Source organism: Lithobates pipiens, unplaced genomic scaffold (assembly GCF_037356315.1).
Source record: "Lithobates pipiens isolate NorthernLeopardFrog02 unplaced genomic scaffold, aLitPip1_a1.2 Scaffold_8, whole genome shotgun sequence".
NCBI classification, from domain to species: Eukaryota; Metazoa; Chordata; class Amphibia; order Anura; family Ranidae; genus Lithobates; species Lithobates pipiens.
Window position 1 is genome coordinate 128362462 of NW_027507903.1, and position 15315 is coordinate 128377776.

General features: G+C 45.1%; 1 protein-coding gene across 1 annotated transcript in view; it reads right to left on the reverse strand.

Moving 5' to 3' along the window:
• The window catches only part of LOC143963745 (death-associated protein kinase 1-like), a 102746-nt gene extending 87749 nt beyond the window's left edge, over positions 1-14997 (reverse strand). The window contains exons 1-3 of the mRNA XM_077473470.1: positions 14866-14997; positions 5287-5416; positions 2015-2080 (exon numbers count right to left, since the gene is read on the reverse strand). Of these exons, the coding sequence (XP_077329596.1) occupies positions 2015-2035 (21 nt within the window). The 5' untranslated portion in view covers positions 2036-2080; positions 5287-5416; positions 14866-14997. The remainder of the gene's footprint in view (positions 1-2014; positions 2081-5286; positions 5417-14865) is intronic.
• Between the last annotated feature and the right edge of the window lie 318 nt (positions 14998-15315).

Sequence of the window (15315 nt, forward strand, 5' to 3'; positions counted from 1 at the left end):
TTGTTGGCCAACAAAACCGTGGAATTTTGTCCGAAGGGTGTTGGCTCAAACTTGTCTTGCATACATGTGGTCACACAAATGTTGGCCAACAATTATGAATGTAGTGGCGTACTAAACGTACTACATGGATTTTAGGCTCTTTAGCGACACCCTTTGGGCTCCTGCTAATTTTGTAACAGTAGAAGTTTGTTGAGTGCTGATTTGCGCTTTTGTTTTCACGTTTTTCATTTCGTGCTCTTTAGTTCATTTCCGAACGGCCGTTCGTCAACCAGACATTTTGCGCAATCGGAGGAGATAATGTGTTATTTATTATTGGCCTTGGAGTTATTGCTTTGACATTATTTTTTTGGTTGAATAATGATTTGATTTGGTATATTTTCTATATTTTTGGATGCATAGAGTGCACTTTTTGGTTAAGTTCTATTGGCAGATAGCATGTCTAATTTTTTTTTTTTTTTTTTTAATGCACAATAAAAAAAAAATACTTGGCTATGTGTTTTACTTCAAATGACAGTTTGGGAGTAGGCAGTTACATTTAAAAAAAAAACACAATGTAAAATTGTCATGTTGGACACCAACATAGTTGTATATTTGATCTTATAAACTACGGGATAAAGGTGTTGTGGTAACTTGCACAAATAAAAAAAAAAAATTAAATAATAATATTATTCTTGATATCACTCACTAGAAAAAAAAAGCCTTTGAAAATTCGTTTGCAATAACGCCATCAGTATCACCAGCAAAGAAGCTTCATTATTATCCCATTAAAGAAGAGAATGTGCGCTGCATTTGGAGATTCCATAATTTGCCACGTCACGAATGTTAATTCTCAATTACTCATTCTCATTACAAAGCTAGTTTACAAGACCAACCGCTTCTACTTTCGAGCATGCATGTTTTTACTTTTGACTTTTGTGTGACTGACTTGTGTACACGTGATCGGAAAATCAGTACATATTTGTTGGCGGAAAATTTGAAAACATGCTAGCCAACATTTGTTGCCGGAAAGTCCGATGGAGCATACACATGGTCAGATTTCCCGCCAACAGCCTGACATCACACATTTCCCGCCGTAAAGTCCGATCGTGTGTACGGGGCTTAAGAGACAGGTGAAGGAAATCTCTCCAAATGTAAGGCAAATCCCTCTTACATTGTTGTCATTTACAGGCAAATCTTCCAGTGAAGCACCTGTTCCAATGACCTCCAATTGGAGACCTTTTTCCTTATTTTCTGTGCCAATAATCACACAGAGTGAAGGAAAATCTCAATGATTGGGGACACAGATAGAAAACAATATCTACCAGACTATAAGAGCTGTATAAACTATAAGAGCAAGTGTCAATGGGTTTTGGGCTAGTGTCGATCAGTTTGACACACTTCTGAGATACTTTAGAATTAATTGACAGGTTCAGATGACCTCCTTCTGATCTGCTTCAAGTATATTTTACATTCCTGTAGGCTTGTATGGAAGTGCATAACCTACTTAAAGGGAACAAAAGCCTGTCAGCACAAGTCCTAGTGGATAATTTGCTCTATTACTGAAAGTTAAATGAAAATGGATTACTGAAAGTTAAAAGAAAAGACTTGGCCCTTGTACACACAATCGGAGATTCCGACAACCAAATCCAGGATTTTGTCCAAAACTGTTGTATACATACGGCCGGACGAAGTCGTTCAGAACGTGATGATGTTATTTCGTTACGACGGGACTACGTTCAGGCTAGTAGCCAATAGCTTTGATGTAGGAATTTGATCTGAGCATGCGTGGCACTTTGTCCGATCAGAATTCTCTACACATGATTGGAGTATGTCCGATCGGAGCATTTTGTCTGAAAATATTTCCGGCAAGTTAGAAAATTTGGTCCGACGGATATTCCGACGGAAACAGTCCGATGCATACCACACACAGTCGGAATATCCGACAAAACGCTCCGATCGGACACATTCCGTCGGAATCTCCGATCGTGTGTACAAGGGCTTAGACTTAGACTTAGAGTTAGACGGAAACTGTTACCTCATCAGGAGCTAAAAGCATTCTTCCCGGGTTTTTCTGTTGCTGCTTTCATAAGTTGCAGTCAATCTGAGGATGGATCAATACACGTGAAAAACATTACATGATACAATTACAGCTACAGATAGTGTGTGCAGTATAGGCAATGTCTTTTGTAGTATTTTCCCCCTATGTTTCTGAGGATATGGCGGCTAGGACACACTATTTCATATCAGGAGGCAATGCCCCACAGCCCAGAAGTTATTTATTCTATTTTATTTAGTTATTTATTTATTTATTGCAGGTAGTTAACATAGCGGTGCCAATTTACTCAGCGCTTTATACATATATATATTGTACATTGACATCAGTCCCTTACCCCCAAGGAGCTCACAATCTAAGGTCCCTCTCATTCATACATACACATACTAGGGCCAATTTAGAATTAACCTACCAGCATGTCTTTGGAATGTGGTAGGAAACCGGAGTACCCGGAGGAAACCCTCACAGGTACAGGGAGAACATGCAAACTCCAGGCAGGTAGTGTTGTGGCTGGGATTCAAACCAATGAGCCTAGTGCTGCTAGGCAGAAGTGCTTGTTATGGCTACGAGTATACAGTATGCTTCGCACTAATATTGAAGGAGAAGTACAGCCAAAGCACATTTGGCTGTACTTCTCCTGTGGATCAGGAGTGCTGATTATTTTCAGCAGACAGTGGGCTGAATCCCAGTGCCATCTGATGTCACAGAGCCGGTCCAGGCTTGTGATAGATCGCGACCATGTGGTTGGGATCCCCCAACATGCCTGGACCGACACCTGATTCAGCAAGCCGCTGTGAGCCTAAGCCCTCCTGCCCCCTCCACATCCCAGCGCTCCAGTAGGTGCTGGGGGGGGGCGCAGATAGAGAGCAGTGACTGACAGTCCCAGCTCTCTGCTCAGGGAGCATGAGAACTGAATGGTCGGTGGTGTTTGATCACTCGGTTCTCAGCCGGATAACCGAGCCGGAGGGGGACAGATGCAGCATCACACCGATGTTGCATCCACCTAAGCCAAAAAAATTCCCATACTTCTCTTTTAACAAACCTCCACCCCCCGAATCCATGGGAAGCCCTGCTCCATCAGCCTAATTTGGACCTGATGAGGTCAGAAAGGAAAATGGTTTCTTTTATTATTTTAGCAGCATGTCAGATTGTCACCAAAGTTTGGAGGCAGCCATCCCTGATATTTATAGAAGTGAAACAGGAACCATGGTTCATGAAAAATTAACTTCTGTCTTGAACATCAAAATTCCTATGAGTATGGTCTCTAGCTTCCCAATAACCCCAACCCTAACTTCATTCAATCATTACTCTCTCTCTGATATGACATAGAGCCTGCACACCTACACACTGATGGCTACCCACCCCTCTCTATACCTCTCCCTCCCTCTCCTCTACCTGGCCGGCTACCTACCCCCCTCTACCCCTTCTCCCTCCCTCTCCTCTACCCTTGCGGCTATCCAACCCCTCATTACCCCTTCTCCCTCCCTGTCCTCTACCCTTCTGGCTACCCACCCCCCTCTACCCCTTCTCCCTCCATTTCCTCTACCCTGCCGGTTACCCACCCCCTCTCTACCCCTTCTTCCTCACTCTACTCTACCTTGCCTGCTACCCACCCCCTCTCTACCCCTTCTCCCTCTCTCTCCTCTACCTGCTGGATATCTAACCCCTTTCTACTCCTTCTCCCTCCCTCTCCTCTACCTGGCTGGCTACCCACCCCCTCTCTACCCTGACAGCTACTCACCCCCTCTCTACTCCTTTTCCCTCCCTCTCCTCTATCCCGGCCGGCTAACCAACCCCTCTATACCCCTTCTTCCTCCCTCTCCTCTACCTTGCCTGGTATCCACACCGTCTCTACCCCTTCTACCTCCCTCTCCTCTACCTGCCGGATATCTAACTCCTTTTTACTCCTTCTCCCTCCCTCTCCTCTACCCTGCCAGGTACCCACCCCTTCTCCCTCCCTCTCCTCTACCTGGCTGGCTACCCACCCCCTCTCTACCCCTTCTCCCTCCCTCTCCTCTAGCCGTCCGGCTACCCACCCCCTCTCTACCCCTTCTCCCTCCCTCACCTCTACCCGTCCAGCTACCCAGCCACTCTCTATCCCTTCTCCCTTCATCTACAATACCCTGCAGGCTACCCACCCCCTCTCTACCCCTTCTCCCTCCATCTCCTCTACCTGGCCAGCTACCCACCCCTTCTCTACCCCTTCTCCCTCCCTTTCCTCTACCCTGCTGGCTACCCACCACCTCTTTACCCCTTCTCCCTCCATCTCCTCTACCTGACCGGCTACCCACCCCCTCTCTACCCCTTCTCCCTCCCTCTTCTCAACCTTGCCGGCTACCCAGTCCCCTCTCTACCCCTTCTTCCTCCCTTTCCTCAACCTTGCTGGCTACCCACCCCCTCTCTACCCATTCTCCCTCCCTCTACTCAACCTTGCCTGCTACTCACCCCCTCTCTACTTCTTCTCCCTCCCTCTCCTCTACCCGGCCGGCTACCCACCCCCTCTCTGCCCCTTCCCTCTCCTCTACCCTTCGACACATTCCTCTTTTGCTCTTTTTAGCATTAACTCTCTCTTTTCTACATTGACAAGTCTTAAACATGTACCAAATTGTATATTCATGGCTCTATGCCGTGCCATCTCTACAAAGATATTGCTGCTTATTGTATAGATTAGAACACATTTGTTGACTCAAGCTACAAATCGTACTGTCTAGTATAACCTACCTGCAGTCTACTCTTGAGCTTTGTAAAAGAAAACAAAAGCCTGTGTGAAATAGTTAAATGAAAGCATGACAAACAGTTCGCGCCAGGTTCTTAATGTGCTCAATTTCAACAGTGAAATTGAATAGTGAAAAATAAAATAACCTTCAACCTACAAAGAACATAAAGGCACTTATCTATGAAAACACATTGATTTCACTAACAGAAACCTCTCAGGACTTTTCATTAATATCTAAGCAGAACTAGACTGAAAGTTGAAACCTGTATGTACCCAGGTCAATTGCTTTGTACTAACTTTTATAAATAAGACCCGCAATGCATATTCCTAATCACAAATCTAAAATACCTGTTTATGATAATTTTTACAGCTTTTATTTACAGAAAACATATTCAAACATTCCAAGAAATCATTAGAAAAAAAAAGGATTAAACACATTCTTTTGGAATGAGTTGTATAAACTAGAATGAGAACAAATTGACACTATGCTTCTGGTTATAGTAAATAGAACTAGGTCTTTGTTCAACAATTTTCTTACCTGGTCCGACGACTTTGGATGCCGTGGCTGTCTTCTCTTCTTCTCTTCTAAGCCTTCATCTGAATCTTCTGATTTCCCAGCAATAGGAAACTCCTCCCTCTATGCAGATGACGATGATGAAATATAAATTCTAAGCAGTAAAAAAAAAAAAAAGAAGTTGTGTTTCGATCTACTTTCATTTTAGCATCACTGAAAATCTATATAATAAAAGTTTATGTCTAATTTGTCTGAATTCACTACACTGAAGCTCAATATACAAAACAAGAAAAGGAATGGAATACACATGATCCAATGATGCAAATGCAATATTAATTCAGTGTTTCAGAGTAGTGATGAGGCATGTAGAGCTTTCTTTTGGTGGTATTTAACCACTTCAGCCTCAAAAGGCTGAGTGCAACGTTGTACCCACACAAAATGTATGTCCTTTTTTTATAAACAAAAAAAAGAGTGACAATTTTGAAAAAAAAAACACAATATTTTGTACTTTTTGCTATAATAAATATTCCCCAAAAATATTTAAAAAAAAAACAAATTTCTTCATCAGTTCTCCCTCCCTCTCCTCTACCCTTCCGGCTACCCACCCCCTCTCTACCCCTTCTCTCTCCTCTACCCAGCCACAGGCATGTACTGGCCATTGGGACTACCGGGAGTTTCCCGGTGGGCCGATGGCTCAGTGGGCCACTCTGATGTAAGGGGGTGCTGATGGGACACTCTGATGTAAGGGGGCTGCTGATGGGCCACTCTGATGTAAGGGGGCTGGTGATGGGACACTCTGATGTAAGGGGGCTGGTGATGGGACACTCTGATGTAAGGGGGCTGGTGATGGGACACTCTGATGTAAGGGGGTGCTGATGGGACACTCTGATGTAAGGGGGTGCTGATGGGACACTCTGATGTAAGGGGGCTGGTGATGGGACACTCTGATGTAAGGGGGCTGGTGATGGGACACTCTGATGTAAGGGGGGTGGTGATGGGACACTCTGATGTAAGGGGGCTGGTGATGGGACACTCTGATGTAAGGGGGCTGGTGATGGGACACTGATGTAAGGGGGGTGGTGATGGGACACTCTGATGTAAGGGGGCTGCTGATGGGACACTCTGATGTAAGGGGGTGCTGATGGGCCACTCTGATGTAAGGGGGTGTTGATGGGACACTCTGATGTAAGGGGGTGCTGATGGGACACTCTGATGTAAGAGGGTGCTGATGGGACACTCTGATGTAAGGGGGTGCTGATGGGACACTCTGATGTAAGGGGGCTGGTGATGGGACACTCTGATATAAGGGAGTGCTGATGGGACACTCAAAATGTACGTGGGCCGGTCTGGATGAAGTCCAGGGCCAAATTTCTGTCCCAGTCCAGCCCTGCCCAGCCAGCTACCCACCCCCTCTCTACCCCTTCTCCCTTCCTCTCCTCTACCCGGCCAGCTACCCACCCAATCTTTACCCCTTCTCCCCCCCTCTCATCTACACGACTGGCTACCCACCGCCTCTCTACGTCTTCCCCATCCCTCTCCTCTACCCTTCTTTGACACAATCCTCTTTTTCTCTTTTTAGCATTATCGCTCTCTTTTCTACATTGACAAGTCTTAAACATATACCAAATCGTATATTCATGGCTCTATGCCATGCCATCTCTGCAAAGATATTGCTGCTTATTGTTTAGATTAGAACACATCATTTTATTTCTTCTGTTGACTCAAGCTACAAATCATACTATCTAGTATAACCTACCTGCAGTGTACTCTTGCGCTTGTATCCTAAGTTTGAAAATAAAAAAAATTTCTGTAAAAGAAAAGGTATGCCTGTGTGAAATAGTTAAAAGAAAGCATGACTAGACACCTGGATGTTCGCGTTTGACAGGATTTGGCCGAACTTCGGAAAAAAGTTCAATTGAAGTCAATGGGGACCCAAACTTTTGAGGACTAAAATGGCTCTAAAAAAGTCATGGGAAGGGCTAGAGGGCTGCAAATGGCAACAAAATGCTGCTAAGAGCATGACAAGTGCTCTGCAAATATATAGGGAAATAACTTAAAATAACATAAACTAAATAAATATATACATAGGCTGGAGGCCCCCTTCTCAGAAGAAGAGGTACAGGAAGTGATTAAGAACCTCAGAAACTCAACGGCACGATGCCTTTCTGGAAAAAAAATATTCAATTTAATGAATAAGCTAGTGGGAAAATAAAATACTTTGAAATTTAAAAAATTTAAAATTATAATCTTGACCTAGGAGGATGAGGTCCATATGGAGTAGGAGGTTGAGGTGGCTGTGGATGTGGCGGTGTAAGTGGAAGCGACGGTAGAGGAGGACGAGGTAGCCAACACTGGTTCAAAAATACAACAATGGCTGGGTAAGGCCGGTGATGTGTTGAATTCTGTCCCCCCTCGGATAGTGTCCGCCCTGTACTGTGCTTGCTCAGTATGTAGGACAAGGGGATTTCGAAAATCTCCGAAGATGAATGTTGCTGCGCCGTGAGTCCAGGTTCAAGCCACACCATCCGAGGTTCAAGCTGAGTGAAGCCAGGCCGTGCCCGAAGCAAGCTGAGTGAAGCGAGCCCATGAGGGGCCCTGTTACTATGTGCTACCGTATGTCCACTTGGATGGTGGGGCTTGAACCTGCACTCACTGCGCAGGCGCCGTTCATCTTCCGAGATTTTCGGAATCTCCTTGTCCTCGGGCCGGACACTATCCGATGGCCTGACAGTTTTTGTCAGAACATGTATACATGTCTATTTTGCACATGGTACGGACAAGTCCTGTAGGATCCATGCTTGGTTCATTTTAATGAACGTGAGCTTGTCCACATTGGCTCTTGATAGGTGGCTGCGTTTGTCTGTGATAATGCCCCCTGCCGTGCTAAATACACGTTCAGATAATACACTGGCTGCAGTTGAAGGGGGCAGACCCATCATTCAGTACGTGTAAGCGTGTGCACACATACTGCTCCACCACATTGGTGAAATGCTGCCTCCTGCTAAGACGTTCCATCTCAGCTGGTGGTGCTGGTTCTTGTGGCGTGCTGACAAAGCTTTTCCACATTTCTGCCATGCTAACCCTGCCTTTTGAGGTGCTGGCAGTTCCCCGGCTGCGTTGGTGCCTTCCTCTTCCTCTGCCTTTGCCTTGTGCTTCCACCGTACCCCCGCTGTCAGGTGGGAATGCCACCAGCAGCGCGTCTACCAGAGTGCGCTTGTACTCATGCATCTTACGATCACACTCCAGTGAGGGAATTAAGGACGGTACGTTGTCCTTGTAACGGGGATTCAGCAGGCTGGCCACCCAGTAATCAGCACCAGTTAGAATGTGGGCAACTCGGTAGTCGTTGCAGAGACACTGCAGCATGTAATCATTCATGTTTGCCAGGCCGCCCATGTGAACATGGTTCCTCTTCCTCCATCTCCTCCTCCTCCATCTCCTCCTCCTCATCCTCCACCTCGTCATCCTCCAGAACTGTGCCCTTGCTGCCGGACAATTGTGTACCTGGCATTTGTTGGTGCAGGAACCCACCCTCATAGCCACTTGTAAATGACTGCCCTGAAAGCCTTGGAAATGATCCCTCTTCCTCCTCCTCCTGTGCCACATCCTCTCCCATCATCGCCCAAAGCGTTTTTTCAAGGAGGCATAGAACTGGGATAGTAACGCTGAAAACGGCGTCATCGGCACTGGCCATGTTGGTGGAGTACTCAAAACAGTGCAACAAGGCACACAGGTCTCGCATGGAGGCCCAGTTATAGGTGGTGAAGTGGTGCTGTTCCGCAGAGCGGCTCACGTGTGCATGCTGCAGCTGAAACTCCACTATCGCCTGCTGCTGCTCGCACAGTCTGGCCAGCATGTGCAAGGTGGAGTTCCACCTTGTGGGCACATCACATATGAGGCGGTGAGCGGGAAAGCCGAAGTTACGCTGCAGTGCTGACAGGTGAGCAGCAGCAGGATGAGAACGCCGAAAGTGCGCACAGACGGCCCGCACTTTCTGCAGCAGCTCTGGCATATCGGGGTAATTTTTAAGGAACCTCTGGACCACCAAGTTCAGCACATGCGCCAGGCAAGGGATGTGTGTCAAACTGGCTAGGCCCAGAGCTGCTATGAGATTTCACCCATTATCGCACACCACCAGGCCGAGTTTGAGGCTCCCTGCCACCAACCACTCATCGGTCTGTTGTTCCATGTCCCTCCACAACTCCTGTGCGGTGTGGGGTTTTCCCCCAAACAGGAAAGTTTTAAAACTGCCTGCTGTCGTTTACCCCTGGCTGTGCTGAAGTTGGTGGTGAAGGTGTTACACTGACCGGATGAGGAGGCGGTAGAGGATGAGGAAGCGGAGTAGTAGGAGTTAGCAACAGGAGGCAAACTGAAGCGCCCTGCAATCCTCGGTGGTTGAAGGACATGCGCCAAACTGCTATCCGCCTCAGGCCCATCCGCCACTGCATTTACCCAGTGTGCTGTTAGGGAGATATAACGTCCCTGACCGTGCTTACTGGTCCACGCATCCGTAGTTAGGTGGACCTTGCCTCAGATGGCGTTGCGCAGTGCACACCTGATTTTGTCCCCCACTTGGTTGTGCAGGGAAGGGATGGCTCCCCCGGAAAAGTAGTGGCGGCTGGGCACGATGTACTGTGGGACAGCCAATGCCATCAGGCTTTTAAAACTCTGTGTCTCCACCAGACGGAATGACAGTATTTCAAAGGCGAGGAATTTTGAAATGCTGGCATTCAGGGTCAGGGATCGCGGGTGGCTAGGGGGGTACTTCCTCTTCCGCTCCAGTGTTTGGGAGATAGAGAGCTGAACACTTCCATGGGACATTGTGGAGATGGTTGGTGACCCAGGCGGTAATGTTGCTGGCAGATCCTCTGTTTGCGGGTTGGCAGGTGCCACTGTCACTACAGAGGTGGATGAAGAGGCCAAGACTGCAGCAGAAGAGGAAACAGGAGGAGCCAGAGACCTTTCTTTGTTTTTGAGGTGTCTACTCCACTGCAGCTCGTGCTTTGCACTTAGATGCCTGGTCATGCAGGTTGTGCTCAGGTTGAGAACATTTATGCCTCGCTTCAGGCAATGTCAGCAACCCAATCTACTATCGCCTGTACTTGTCCCGGCCTCAACATTCGTACAGCCGCATTAGGCCCGACAAAATACCGCTGCAGGCTCTGTCGCCTACTCGCACCTGAGGAAGGTGTTTCACTTGTGCGTGTAGCTGGCACAGATTGACCACGTCCTCTCCCTGCAACAGGAGCTCCACCAGCAGCACCATGACCGGAGCCACTTCCCTTCTTTGACGTCCTCCTCCTATTTTCCAAATTTAGGATCTTGCCCTAAATGGGTGTTTTTGCAATAGCAGAATACACCCAGAGTATGTGTATCTCAGAGCTACAGAAATGCCGAAAATGCTTTTTAAAAAAAATGTTTTAGTCCTAAATTTTTTTTGAATAGCACAACAGAAGAAAAGTATATAAATTGTGTAACGCACACCTCCACATATGCAGAAAACACTGCAAAGTTTTTTTTTTTTTTGCTCTAAATGGGTGTTTTTGCAATAACAGAATACACCCACAGTATGTACAGGGTGTATCTCACAGTAACATATGCAGTGCTGGTGCACTGAGCTTGTAGATAAAAGTTTTATTTTCTCTGGCACTGGGCTCATGGCAGTGTAAAAAGACTGTGCACTGCAACCCAACCAGGTAAATCTATGTAGATCGCTGAGTTATTAGAATAGATTTCTGAATCTGGACTCCTAGGTAATTCTCTCTCCCTCAAAGCAGCAACAGGAACCTTGTCCTACACTGTCTATCTTTTCTCTCAGTGCAGTGTAAAATCGCTGACCAATTAGAATAGATTTCAGAATCAGGACTCCTCTCATGTAATTCTCTCCCTCATAGCAGCAGCCAGGAACCTTTCCCTACACTGTCTAAAGCAGAGTGACGTGCTGTGTGCCTCTAGCTTAAATAGAGGCTGGGTCACATGCTGCACTGGCCAATCATAGCCATGCCATTAGTAGGCATGGCTGTGATGGCTTCTAAGGGCACACCAGTTAAACCAATGTTGATTGGCTGCTGCAGGGCTTTTTAAAATGTGGCATTACTTTGCCGAACACCGGACCCAAACTCGAACATACAGTCAATTGTTCGGGTTCGGGACCAAAAATCCAAAAGTCCGGTATAAACCCGAACTTTACAGTTCGGGTTCGTTCAACCCTAAGCATGACAAACATTTTTGCGCCAGGTTCTTAAGGGATGTGTGCTCAATGTCAACAATGAAGTAAACAAGTGGCCGTGGAGTAGGGTGTAGTAAGGAGGGGTTTGGGTTCCTGGAGGACTGGACTGACTTCTCAGTTGATAACCAGTACTATAGAAGGGATGGACTGCACCTAAATGAGGAGGGTGCAGATCAGCTGGGAATGAAGATGGCCAAAAAGTTAAAGGGGTTTTTAAAATAGGTGATGGAGGGAGGGTCCAGAGGTAGAGATAGCCAGCGTGGAGCATATTCCAGAGGGTAGTATTGGGGGCATTAGTGGTAGGTTGACCAAAGCACATAAGCTCAAGGTAATCTCGGACTACCCAATAAGAGGATAATATGCGACCGGTCTAAATTACGTGGCATGTTCACCAATGCCAGGAGCCTGGCGGACAAGATGGGTGAACTTGAGATACTGTTGTACAAGGAGGATTTGGATTTTGTGGGAATTTCAGAGACCTGGTTCAACAGCTCTCATGATTGGCTGGCAACCATTCCAGGGTAAACCCTTTATCACAAGGATAGAGAGGGTAAAAAAGGGGGAGGGGTATGCCTATATATCAAGAATAATGTACAAGTGAATGTGAGAGATGACATCACTAAGGGAGCTTGGGAGGAGGTGGAATCCTTATGGGTAGAGCTCCAAAGGGATGAAGTTAATGGGAAAATAATACTGGGAGTATGCTATAGGCCCCCTAACCTGAGGGAGGAAGGGGAGGCAGATCTCCTATCACAATTTGGATTAGCAGCAAGGATGGGAAGTGTTATCATAATGGGGGATTTTACCTATCTAGACATAGAGTTTGCAGAGGGAACCACTCGTTCATCTAAGGCTCGCCAGTTCCTAAATGTCTTGCAGGACTATTTTATGGGTCAGATGGTAGACGCACCAACTAGAAATAAAGCGTTACTGGATCTACTGATTACCAATACATACCTGATCACAGATGGGGAAATTTAGGTAACAGAGATCACAGGTCAATTGGATTCAGTATAAATCACACAAATAGGAATCATAAGGGGGATACAAAGACACTGAATTTCAAAAGAGCCAACTTCCCTAAACTACGAACCTTGCTAGAAGGCATAAATTGGGATAAAATCTTAGGAACAAAGAACACGGAGGAGAGATGGGTTTTCTTTAAGAGCATATTAAAGTGGTGTTCCACACACACAAAAATGCTTAAAATTCCTAAAAAAAATTAAAAAAACAAACATTTGGAGAGAAAAAAATTTAAACTCACCTCTAAATGTCTGTTGCTAGGGGGTCCCTTGTAGTCTGCCTCCTTCGGTGCCTGGGCTCCTGACATCCCTTCCCCTCAGCGCAGGAAGGGCTAAGCTCTGCCCCCTCCTTCCTGGTTTGCACCCGAGGGTACTTAGGGTACTCAGTCAAGTAATTGCCAGACCATTGTTCCTGAATTTTAATGACAGTCTACTGACTGGAATGGTACCAGCTTATTGGAGAAAAACCAATGTAGCACCAATATTTAAAAAGGGCCCAAAATACATCCCTGGGAATTACAGACCAGTTAGCCTAACACCAATAGTATGTAAACTCTTGGAGGGGATGATAAGGGACTATATACAATATTTTAGTAATGAGAATGGTATCATTAGCAGTAATCAGCATCGATTCATGAAGAATCGTTGTTGCCAAACCAATCTATTACCCTTCTATGAGGAGGTGAGTTGTCATCTAAATAAAGGAAGGCCCATAATTGTGGTATATCTGAATTTTGCAAAAGCGTTTGACACAGTTCCCCATAAATGTTTACTGTACAAAATAAGGTCCATTGGCATGGACCATAGGGTGAGTACATGGATTGAAAACTGGCTACAAGGGCGAGTTCAGAGGGTGGTGATAAATGGGGAGTACTTGGAATGGTCAGGGCTGGGTAGTGGGGTCCCCCAGGGTTCTGTGCTGGGACTAATCCTGTTTAATTTGTTCATAAACGACCTGGAGGATGGGGTAAACAGTTCAATCTCTGTATTTGAGGATGATACTAAGCTAAGCAGGGCAATAACTTCTCAGTGGGATGTGGAAACCTTGCAAAAAGATCTGAACAAATCAATGAAGTGGGCAACTACATGGCAAATGAAGTTGAATATAGAAAAATGTAAAATAATGCATTTGGGTGGCAAAAATATGAATGCAATTTATACATTGGGGGAGAACCTCTGGGGGAATCTAGGATGGAAAAGGACCTGGTGGTCCTAGTAGATGATAGGCTCAGCAATGGCATGCAATGCCAAGCTGCTGCTAACAAAGCAAATAGAATATTGGCACACATTAAAAAGGAGATTAAGTCCAGAGATAAAACAATAATTCTCCCGCTCTAGAAGACTCTGGTCTGGCCGCACCTAGAGAATTCTGTCCAGTTCTGGGCACTAGTCCTCAGGAGGGATGTACTGGAAATTGAGTGAGTACAAAGAAGGGCAACAAAGCTAATACATTTTCTAGAGGATATTAATCATGAGGAAATGTTGTGAGCACTGAACTTATTCTCGCTGGAGAAGAGACTCTTGAGAGGGGATATGATTTCAATTTACAAATACCATGCTGGTGACCCCACAATAGGGATAAAACTGCAGAAGGGAGTTTAACACTTGGCCACTCATTACAATTAGAAGAAAATAAGTTCAAACCTTAAACTACGTAGAGGGTTCTTTACTGTAAAGGCGGCAAGGATGTGAAATTCCCATCCACAGGCAGTGGTTTCAGCAGGGGGCCATCGATAGTTTCAAGAAACTATTAGATAAGCACCTGAATGACCACAACATACAGGTATATACAAAGTAATACTGACATATAATTACACACATTGGTTGGACTTGATGGACTTGTGTCTTTTTTCGACCTCACCTACTATGTAACTATGTAACTATGTAACTATACAACATACAAAGAACATAAAGGCACTTATCTATGAAAACACAGTGATTTCACTAAAAGAAACCTCTCAGGACTTTTCATTGATATCTAAGCAGAACTAGACTGAAAGTTGAAACCTGTATGTACCCAGGTCAATTTCTTTGTACTATTTTTTTTATAAATAAGTCCCGCATTGCATATTCCTAATTACAAATCTGAAAGAACTGTTTATGATAATTTTTACAGCTTTTATTTCCAGAAAACATATTCAAACATTCCAAGAAATCATTAGAACAAAAAGCATTAAACACATTATTTTGGAATGCGTTGTATAAACTAGAATGAGGACAACTCATTATTTATATTATATTCTATGTTAATTATGCTTTTTCTCTGATGTTTGTCCTACTTGTTTCAACACGAATATGTATGCTTCTGGTTATAGTAAATAGAACTATGTCTTTGTGCAACAATTTTCTTACCTGGTCCAACGACTTGAGATGCCTTGGCTATCTTCTACTTTCATCTAAATCTTCTGATTTCCCAGCAATAGGAAACTCCTCCCTGTATGTAGATGACGATGATGAAATATAATCTCTAAACATCAAAAAAAAAAAAGAAGAAGTTGTGTCTTCATCTGCTTTCATTTTAGCATCACTGAAAAACTATATAATAAAAGTTTGTCTAATTTGTCTGAATTCACTACACTGAAGCTCAATATACAAAACAAGAAAAGGGTACGGCACTTTGTCACTCTAAAGCCTCATACACACGATAGGACTTTGTACAAACTTTCCCTTTTGATTTTTGTACAAAGGGCGTCGGCCCTGAACTTGTATTGCATACACACAGCAGGACTTTTTCAGCCAACTTTCACCAAACCACGTGGTTTTTCTGCTCTTTACCGCCACCTTTGGTCAACTTCTGTATTG